The sequence below is a fragment of the Lathyrus oleraceus genome, chromosome 4 (genome assembly GCF_024323335.1).
Source record: "Lathyrus oleraceus cultivar Zhongwan6 chromosome 4, CAAS_Psat_ZW6_1.0, whole genome shotgun sequence".
NCBI classification, from domain to species: domain Eukaryota; kingdom Viridiplantae; phylum Streptophyta; class Magnoliopsida; order Fabales; family Fabaceae; genus Lathyrus; species Lathyrus oleraceus.
Window position 1 is genome coordinate 492448675 of NC_066582.1, and position 10870 is coordinate 492459544.

The 10870-nt window shown below is 30.1% G+C and overlaps 1 protein-coding gene across 1 annotated transcript; it reads right to left on the bottom strand.

Moving 5' to 3' along the window:
• Nucleotides 1-3574: 3574 nt before the first annotated feature.
• Nucleotides 3575-6017, bottom strand: LOC127135695 (probable polygalacturonase At3g15720). The gene is made up of 8 exons (XM_051062343.1): nucleotides 5803-6017; nucleotides 5571-5705; nucleotides 4957-5121; nucleotides 4624-4831; nucleotides 4454-4535; nucleotides 4257-4365; nucleotides 4060-4164; nucleotides 3575-3957 (listed from the first exon to the last, which is right to left on the bottom strand). The coding sequence occupies exons 1-8, from the start codon at nucleotides 5953-5955 to the stop codon at nucleotides 3742-3744; spliced, it is 1173 nt and encodes a 390-aa protein (XP_050918300.1). The 5' UTR covers nucleotides 5956-6017; the 3' UTR covers nucleotides 3575-3741.
• Between the last annotated feature and the right edge of the window lie 4853 nt (nucleotides 6018-10870).

Consider the following 10870-nt stretch of genomic DNA (forward strand, 5'->3'; position numbering starts at 1 on the left):
TTTGGCGTAGTGCTTGTTTTTCAGGTTATTACTCTAGGAAGATCCACTGGAGATAAATATTCTTCGAATGATAACAACTACTTTTGATGGTGACAACTAGCTTTTAATGATGACAATTAGTCCTTAATGATAACAACTAGTCAAGCCTAAAGTAGTTAAAGATGCAACCAGAGCATTAAGGTTGATAAGTCTAATTCTATGATGATGGAAACCAAAAGAAATATAACTCTAGTCTCATCTCAACCTCAAAAAATTGCATACACAAATGAATCATCTGACAAGACTTGAAATGTGTGAAAGTTCGAATCGATACGTCTGAGTGAATATACATTGTAAAAGTATAAGGACTTTTTCGTAAGTTATACGGATAATCACACATATACACACACAAATAAACAAGTTTTCAAACTTATTTTTCTCAAGAAAACAATTCTTAAAATGCCTTAAAGTCGTTCCAGATAAGTTAGCAACTGTCAGAAGAGTTATGGGTAAGTTTTGTTCTTGCCAATCGATGGACACGTATGTCCAATCGATTGGACCAGGTAAAAATGTGTCTTAAGTGATTAGGACAATTCCTTAATGAATGGTAATGGCTAAATATCTTTTCTTACCTTTTTGAACTTATTAATCTATTAACTTAAGGCATACCAATCCTTTGGAGCTTTACGCCAATCGATTGGCTCATCATTATTGGCCATGAAATTTTCCTTTTTGTGCCAACCTCTAGCCTATAGATAGAGGTATCTTCCCATATATTTTCACATCCAGAAATGTGAGCTCTCATTCCTCATTTTTCACCTCTCTCTCTCTCCTCTCTCTCTCTCTCTCTCTCCTCTCTCTCTTCTCTCTCTCTCCCTCTCTCTCTCTCTCTCTCTCTCTCTCTTCTCTCTCTCTCTCTCTCTCTCTCTCTCTCTCTCCTCCTCTCTCTCTCCTCTTCTCTCTCTCTCTCTCTCTCTCTATATAGTATATATAATTCTATATATAATATATATATATATATATATATATATATATATTATATATTATATATATATATATAATATATATATATATATATATATAATATATATATATATATATATATAATATATATATTATATATATATATAGATATAGTATTCTTTTGATTACTTTCTCTCACAAAAGTGTAGTCATATCGCTTTCGAGAAAATCGTTTTGCAAGTGAGGAAGTTATGATTCTGGAGTAGATTTATAAGTTCGTCAAGGAAGTTTTGTTTTACCTTGGTTGAACAATTCACTCAATTTGCGAGTATTTGTTTGGATTTGAAGTTAAACCCATGAAAAGATTTGGTTTGAGGATTGTATGATCAAGTCTCCGTTTAGGTTTGAGATCAATCCGATGGTAAAATCTCATATATTCTTTGTTAGTCTGTATAAATATCAGATTGAGTTCAAGCTCAACCTGGTGTTAAAAGCTTGTTTCGGTTCGAGATCAACCTGGTGGTAAAATCTCGTAGGTTCTTAGTCATTTCGATATAAAATCAAATTTTGGTTTGTGAGCTTAGCCGTGTGTTAAAAGCTCTCCTAGGTTTAATATAAGCTTATGTGAAATCTTATTTTAAAGTTTGAATACTAACAACTCCAAGTTTCTTGTGTGAAAGAGACTAACTGTTTCGATCCATCACTTGGAAGGAAGACACGTTTCTTCTCTCTATATTTAGTGTTTGGTTGGAAGTTAGCCAGAAAATTTATTTTCCTTGTATAAGGGGGTTCGAGAGTGGTATTAAAGGCTAACTCATGTTTAAAGACCAATTATCTTAGGAGAAAGAGGACTTTCCAACACACTTTCAAATGGATCTTTTCTAAACACACAACCATCATTTAATAGTAGCAAATTTGAAATATGTCAAGGTAGGTTTAAATTTTTTATTCAAACTATAAATAATGAATTAGGGGGGACTATAATTAATGGTACATTTATCCCTACTTACCAAGAAAATGAAAAAGTAGTAGATAATTTTGATTCCCTTTGGATCAAAGAAGAAAAGATAAAGTTTGAAATGATAGTAAATTCTTTTATGTTCAAAATTGCAAAACTGTCAAGGAAATGTGAGATACTCTTGAAATGATAAATAGAGTTTCTCTAAGTATTGAATAAAAGGAGATGAACACATGAGGCGAAGAAGATGAAAATACCACCTTCAATTGTTTTTCAAAGTTTAGAAATATTAGAAATTATATTGGAAAGTTTGTCTCTAATCAATGTGTAAGAGTTAAGAATTGAAAGTTTAATCCAATCCTTACGGGACTTCATGAATTTCAGGAAAAATCAAGAAACAAGAAAATCATAGAGAAATTGAATGAAGTAGTTAAATTACTCAAAGATGAAGAAACAAAAATCGAATAATCATCAACTTCATCAAACTCTTATCAAACAACTCTAATGGGATCCTTCTAAAAACATACTCAGTAGTTGAACGATATTTGGAAAATACAACATCGAATGAAGGAACCTCATGTTTAATAAATTTTGAAGAAGAAATGTCTGGAATCATGGGCTTGTGGATATTTGTGAATTTTGACCTAAAGGAATCAACATAATTCCCTTCAATTCTTCTATTTTGTATCAATGCATAATCAGGTGCAATCAGCATGTGGGAGACAAAGTGTCTTGTGGCAGGCTAGTGGCGCAAGCATTCAGGCGACGATGTCTCACATTTGTCCTTTGCAACAGCATGGCACTGTAGTGAATGTTCTATGGTGCAGAGTTTTGTCCTCTAGTGCCTTTTTCTTATCCATTTGCTTTTTGAACCAAACACGCTCCATTTTGCATATTGGTGCCACATAAATCCTAAAACTATGAATGCTCACTCTTTGTATCTTCCATTGCATCCCTTATTACGCTCAGCTCTTTTTTAAAAGTTGAAGGTTAAAGCATTGTATCATTCTCAGACTCATCAAAAGTTATCTCTACACAAGCATCAAACACATAAAAACTAATAAACACGAATACCTATTGTGCTCTTAATAATCTACTTAAAAACAAGTAAATTAAACTAGTGAATAACTTAATAAAAAATATAATTTTTTGTCGTCAAAGTCGATTTTAAAAGAGCTTATGATTCTATTAATTAATTTGTTTTTGGATAATCTATTAGATATAATAGAGTTCCAAGATCTCTTCCACATGTGGATGGAAAAATTGTGTACTATGTGAATTTGGTTGTTCTAGTTAATGGTAATCTTACTCAATATATTAAGATTAAGATATGTCTTAAGCAAGGAGGTTGTATTGTCCCTATCATGTTTCATGAGGTATTTAAGGGTGTGAGTGGCCTGTTTTCAAGGACAATGAACCTAGTCTTTTTTTTAGTTTTAAAGTTTGGATCCTCCTGGTTTCTCACTTATAGTATTCAAACTATACTCCGATCTTCGATGAGGCTAGTTGAAAACATTTGGATTATTAAAATGATCTTAAGGGGTTATGAGGTATCCTTGGGCTTTATAGTGAATATTCTAAAAGCACCTTGATTAGAGTAAACATCTCTTAGGACTTTATTTCTATGGCAGGAGAATTTTTAAGTTACAATAAAAAAAAATCCTTTTTATTTGTCTTATATGTATGAGTTGAAACCTCCAATTATGTCATGTTGGGAGCCTCTTATCAAGCTTATCTCAAAGAAACTTAAATTTTGGTATAACTCTTATTACAACAATACAAATAATAAAATTATGAGATGACTTTTCACATTAAACAACTAATTATTGAAACAAACATTTTCAATTGCAATTGACTTTTGGAATAGTGGAGCCAATTTTTCCATGGAAATTTTTGCAATAAGACTGAGCCTTCTTTTTAGGTTGAGAAGAAACAATATTAATTGATCCAATTTCAACATTGTAGCAGCTCTCACACTTCAAATTGATAGCCAAGTCACTAGCAGAAGTTCCTTTAATCCCATAATATCTAACATCACTTACTTGCACAGCTGATTCCTAATAATTTCCACAAAATTCAAAACATAACTATCAATGTTATATGATCCTATCAAATTTTAAGAATAACGCCATAACATGAATGTAGAATCAAATGTATACCGCTGCAACTTTAACGCCATAATGTTGGTCTATAATTATTGCATTCTTAACATCTTTAAGTTGGATTTGTTCGAAACTAATCTTCCTTGCATAACCCGATCCACCCTATAAATAAAAAATCGATGAAGTGAGAGATGATTTTAGAAATATTTTTTTTTTCATACATATAGAGCATGATGTTAATTTTAGTTACTTACTGGAAATGTTTTGATTCTAGCTCCATTTGTAGTATTAGTGAAGTTGCAATTTTGTACATGTACTTCTTCAACTATCTCATGAGAATTACCTTTACCAAGACTCCCAATGCTGATCAATTCACACATTTTTATGAGAATTCTCAAGTATGAAAATAATCCTAAAAATTAAGCTTTTATAAATTATAGAAAAATATTACCTTATTCCATGACCTGGACCACAAGCAAGACGAGACGCATTGATGTATGAAGAGCCACCGTTGATGGCAATACAATCATCACCTGTGTATAAGAACGTCGATCCACTTTAAAATTATAAACATTTTTTAAACGACTAAATATATCGAAAACAAATATAAATTTTTATTACCTACTTCTATGGCGGAATCTTCTATCAATATATTTTTGGATAGAGAAATATCAAATCCATCAGTGTTAGGACTATCACCAGGAGATTGAATATGCATGTGAGAGAATTTCGCATTGTTGCAACCATTTACCGATATATGACCTCCTGGACTATTAGTAATCCTCACATTACTAACAGTAAGATCATTGCAGGAATGGAAAAACACGCTCTGCACCATTAACATGAAATTAAAATTAAAATTTTGCGATTAAATTGTTATAAATTAATTTTGTTATAGGTTGAAAATATAAATATATATTAAAATACATAAAATTTATATTATAGTAATCATACTCTAGGCCTAGGGCAAGTTCTGCATGGCCACCATGTAGAACCTTGGCCTGTGATTTCTCCTACGCCATTGCCATCAATTGTGAGACTGTTTATGTATTGGATCTTAATCCAATATGACTTATCCTTAAATCCTTGCTGGGGAGGTGCAGTTATTTTTCCTTTAAGCTGCAATATGTATGAGATAGGGCAAAATAATTAAATCAACATGACAAGAACAAATGTATTGGATATAAAAATAAAATTAAAAAACCTAACTTCCTAGAAAAAAAAAAAGTGACTATAAAAGGATAGTATCATATTATGGTAGCCAGAAAATGGTAGCCAGAATCGAACCAAACATTGCAATTTGTTCATAATCGAACCAAATTTATTGATTTGATACACTGATTCAAAATTTCAAACTATATGAAGTTGTTAGAGAAAAAAAATTCTCAAAACGAACTATTTATTAAAGAATCGAAGAGTTAAGCTCTTTTTGAAATTTTTTAATAAAAAATTTTAAACTTTGTTTTTAGCATTTTTTTTATTTTCAGTTTGATTGGGTTCTAAAACTGATTGGGTTCGGTTCGATTGGAAGTTTTTTTATAAAAGTCCTACTAGAGATGTGTGTATACCTGAATGAGAATACTTTTGGCCTTGCAATCACCACTAAATTCTATGTTGTTCACCAAGTATATTTTGTTTTCTGGTATGAGCAAGGTTGATGCACCTTCTGCTCCACATGTATCACTCCATGCTTTTAAAAATGCCTACATTAATCCATTCAAAATATAGAAAACTAAAGTCTCAAATGATGTATGGATATTAATATTTAAAGAACAATAGTAGAAAAGTACATATTCATACTTGTGTATCATCTGTTACTCCATCACCACGAGCACCATAATCAACCACGTTGTGTATATTATTTTTTGTTGGAGCTGCATTAATATTCCACCTTTCACATAAACAATATGAAACAAAACCAAGAATCAAAATACAAAAGATTAGAACTTTCATATTTCACTAGAGTGGAAGATGTTTTGTTTTAGAACAAAAAATATTCGTAGCAAGATCTTTTGCTATGGTGATTTGTGAATGGAGATAGTAGTGGTGTAGGGGTTATATAGAAGCTTACAAAGAGAATATTTAATTATAATTAATTAAGGAATTATAGAGAAAACCGTATAAAGGAGGCAAAGTCTTTAATATGTTATCTCTATAATAAGTAGAGTATAACAAAAAAAAGTTCAACACGACATTTTTTTAATGACATTATAGGTTTCTGATTTATTACCACATATGTTTATAAATTAACTATTGTTTATAAAATAAACATTTGCTTGAATCGTAGTCCAAATAAAAATATCCAGCCTAAAACCTTAAAAATGATAAATGGTGGTACTTAGAATGATGCAATCATTTAGAGATAGAACTTGAAAATAAAAAGTGTTCAAGAAAAATAGTTTTTTTTTCTAAAAATGATAATTATTTTTGTATAAACTAAAAACATATTTAATTATATTTAAATTTTTAATAAAGTTAATCAATTATAATTGGTATCTTTATAAAAGTTGTACTTTAATTATAAGTTTATAACTATTTATAAATTTAGATATATCGTCCATCCTGACGTGCATATCATAATTAATGGCGGTCTTAAAAAGACATATGATTCTCTTAGTTGAATTTATCTTTTTTTACCTATGGATCCATTTGTTGTCTTTTTTTTAAAAATAACTTTTAAAATGTAATATAATTTTGCGTAAACAAAAGTTATAAAAAAAAATTCACAAAAGATTTAAATAAAATTTTGATTTAAAGAGTTATTTTAAATATTTTATTAATTTATTGAAGAAAAAAATTTGGAAATCAAAATTTAAAAAAATCATTTAATTTTTAAACTATTTCAAATAGTTTTTAATAAAAATTATTTTGGAGATACAACTTTTTGAAAAAATTGCGATTCAACTATGTTTTAATATTTAATAATGCATGTTTATATTATAAGATGTCAAAATTAATCTTTTAATTTAGGAAAAACGAATATAAAAAAAACATATAATATTTATAAAAAAAATGTTATATAAAACTCATTTTTAAAAATACAAAGAAAAAATCTATTTTTTTAAAGATAAAACAAACCGATCATATATGTTATGTAGAGTAATGTTCCGAGATCACATGCGATCATACATATATGTTATTTAGGAAACTAAACGTGCAAAAATATGATTAATTAAGTCACATATCCAAATTAAATTGAAAAATTAAAAAAATTAGACCATTTAAATAATTAATAAATTGAACTATATATTACAAACAATTCATTCAATCAAATTTTAACTGTAAACCAGTTTAAGTTGTTTAACTAATTCTTTAAAAAATATTATTAAAAAAATTAAAATTGAAAAAAAACATATATATTTTTTAAAATAGAGAAAAAAATATTTCTATAAAAATAGAAAATAAATATTTGCATTCCCTAAAACTGAAAAGATACTTTTCTGCAAAAAAAAAAGTATTTTAAAGTTCAGAAAAAAAAATCCTTAAAATTAAAAGAAAAATGTATTTTCTGAAAAATTAAAAGATATATTTTTTCCTGAAATATTAAAAGGAATTCCTAAAATTAAAGAAAAATCTAAAAATTAAAAAATTATATAATTTCTATATAAAAAAAAAGTCTGAAAGAATACAAATTTGGAAAATAAAAAAAAAGGTTTTTTTAAGGGTTTTTTTCCTTTAAAATAAAGAATAAATAATTTAAACTGGTATATAAATGAAAACTTGTTATTAGAAGGTTTATAGATAAAATTTTATTATAAATATAAGCTAATATTAGATTGATTTTAAATTGAACTGAAATTATTTTATCGGTTAACTATTTTTTATTAAATTGGTTATTGAAAATTGAATCTAATTATTAATATAGTTTATTTCAGTGCACTTCATAAATCAGAAACACTTCTAATTTAAGTACATGTTTGTAAGGATCGTAGACCTTAACCTTGAATAGCACTTTAAAGTGTTATTGAAACCAACACTATTACAATTCATGACCTACTAAAGATTGTGTTTTTTGAAAAAAGAATACTATAAACATTAAGAAATGATAAAGTTAGAAAATATATTAAAATATTTCATCCTAAAAGTTTAGCTAGTGAATGAAGCAATTTTTGTCACAAACATAGCTCATTCCCCCTTCTCCTTTACTCCATCAAATTGCTCACTTTGAGTAATTAAATCTTAGTCTAAAAAATACTATAAACATTAAAATATCATAAAGTTATAGTTTGATTAATAAATTAAATGTTTATCATTATCAATAACAAAGTAAACTTAAATTAAGTGTAATCTTGTTGAAATTTGTTAAATATGTAATTCTGTGTTAAACATATTTGTAAAGTGCAGGATTTGACAGAGTCAAAGTCAAATGTATTTGATAGAATAATAATAAAATATAATCTATAATAATTGAATATGGATGTATTCAACAGAAGTCGAATACACCATATAGTAAAGGAAGGTGCGTGTATTCGATAGAGTCAAATACAGTTAATCGTAGTCTAAGTTATATGTATTCGATATAGAGTCGAATATAACTTATTGAAATTAGTCGGTTAGCTATTTTAAGATTGTGTGATGTGTAAGTAGTCTCATTATAAATAGGGAGGTACCTTGTATTTAAAAAATAATGAGATAGAGAGAATTCACAGTTGTGAACTCAGAAAGAGAGAAACTCTATATTCAGGAAGAATCAATAAACACCTTCTTCTTCTCTCTGAAAACCCTAATTTTTATCTCTTCTTTTTCTCTCTCTTCAAATCATTGTGCGGAGGAATCGCCTTGCAACCAATGTATGGTTGAATCACTCGAGTGAAGAGTGAGGAATGAGAATATTAAATCAATCAAGAAAGTGAATCATTCTTGTTCTAACAAGATCGATTCCAACATTATAAGCCCTAGAGGCCAATACATTTTGGTACTTGTATCGAATTATTTATTAATAATAAAAAGGCATTCTCTTTATTATGGTTGATTAATAAAGTCTCTGGAATAGATAGTCCGTTTAATATATTAAGTGTGACTTAATCATGAGAACACATTAAACATAAGGACATTATTCCTAAAGTATCCGTAGTCGAGCTTTAGTGTGAAGTGGGATAACATTAAAGCATTAAGACTATTATGTTTGTAGACTGATGATCGCATCTCATGGATCATGGATAAAGAGTTATCAAGTTTTAAACATAGGTATGAATATTAGGAGTAATATTTATACCGGATTGACCCGCTATGAGAATACTATATAGAAAGTTATGCAAGGTGTCATAAGTTATTCTCATGGTGATAATAGTGTATTCCACTCTTCGACCTGAAACCACTATGGATCCTAGATGTAGAGTCGAGTGCTTTATTGCTGATCCAACGTTGTCCGTAACTGGATAACCATAAAGACAGTTGATGGGTACTCCACAAAGCATGCTGAGGGACATGAGTGACCTAGATGGAATTTGCCCATCCTGCATAACAGGATAAATGTCTATGGGCCCAATATTGAACTGGACGAGGATGACACGGTCTATGTCTTGTGTTCAATATAGACATAAGGGCAAAAGGGTAATTATACACATAAGTATTATCACAGAAGGAATTGTCAGATCACATGACATTTTCGTGTCTTGGGTAGCAGTGATGTGTTGCTAGATACCGCTCATTGTTTATTATGTTAAATGCGTGATTTAATATAATTGTCAACGTCACGAAAACCTACAGGGTCACACACAAAGGACGGATTGATGAGAGATAGAGTAACTAAGGAATACCGTAAGGTACGGTGCCCTTAAGTGAGTTATAGAGCATCGTAAGGTACGATGTACTTGAGTAGAATACGAAATATGGTAAGGTACCATGAGCTTAAGTGATTTTGGGCATATTATAAGATATGGGCCAAAATACACTTAAGTGGGCTTTTAGCTTGAAGCCCACACAAGTGGTTCTATAAATAGAACCCTTGTGCAGAAGCAAAAATTTGCGGTTGCATTCTTTTCGTTTTCACTCTCTCTCTCTCTCACTCAAAGCCTTCATTCGTACCAGCTAGCACTGAGATTGAAGGAACCCGTTCGTGTGGACTGAGTAGAGACGTTGTCATCGTTCAACGTTCGTGATCGCTTCGTGGATCTGCATAAAAAGTTTTGATCGTCACAAGAGATCTGCACCAAAGGTTTCGATCATCACAAGAGGTAAATATTCTATCACTGATCATGACCATTCGTAAGGATCTCTAAAGGAGAAATTTTAATTTCCGCTGCGTTTTGGACCGCAATTCTCCTTAAGTGGTATCAGAGCCACTTACGAAACCATGAATCGGATAGCTGTTTAATTTCTGTATTAATATGATTAAAAGACAGAATGAATCAATTAATTAAACGGGTAATTAAATTTGGCATCATGAGTGTATAAGTTGGATGATTGATGTTGACTATGCTTCGGTACCGACATTAGTATGGTGAAGCAGCGATACATCGATCGTCCATAGGTTACGCAATTGAGACTGATCAACTTATATATGATATAAGTAAGCCTAATGCAAAGTACGGTATATGTGATATACTGTTTCTGTTTCATTCATTCGAACACTAAATGATTGTTTTCCTTTGAGCGATCAATGGTCATTTGCTTCGGAATTCGACATTAGTATGGTGAAGCAATGACATGTTGATCAATCATACTGAATCAACAATCGAGGTGTGTTTGACGGTCTGAAATTGGCGCATTAGGGTTGGAGACGGCGCAAGGGTTGTGCCTTCAAAGAGTTGTGAATTTAGGGCTTTTAGAACACGTCTGTTGACTGTTTCAAAGTTTGTTATTTTGGCTGCGTGAAGCTCGTGTGACGAGCGTAACAAGCATAACAAACTGGATGCGTGACGGTCGT

Bases quoted from the DNA above. Each gene is read 5' to 3' on its own strand.
- LOC127135695 (XM_051062343.1), bottom strand. From the start codon at position 5,955: ATGAAAGTTCTAATCTTTTGTATTTTGATTCTTGGTTTTGTTTCATAT. The intron at 4,366-4,453 runs GTAATATTTTTC...TGAATTGATCAG, and splicing joins GGTCCAGGTCATGGAATAAG to CATTGGGAGTCTTGGTAAAG. The intron at 4,165-4,256 runs GTAAGTAACTAA...TTTTATTTATAG, and splicing joins CTAGAATCAAAACATTTCCA to GGTGGATCGGGTTATGCAAG.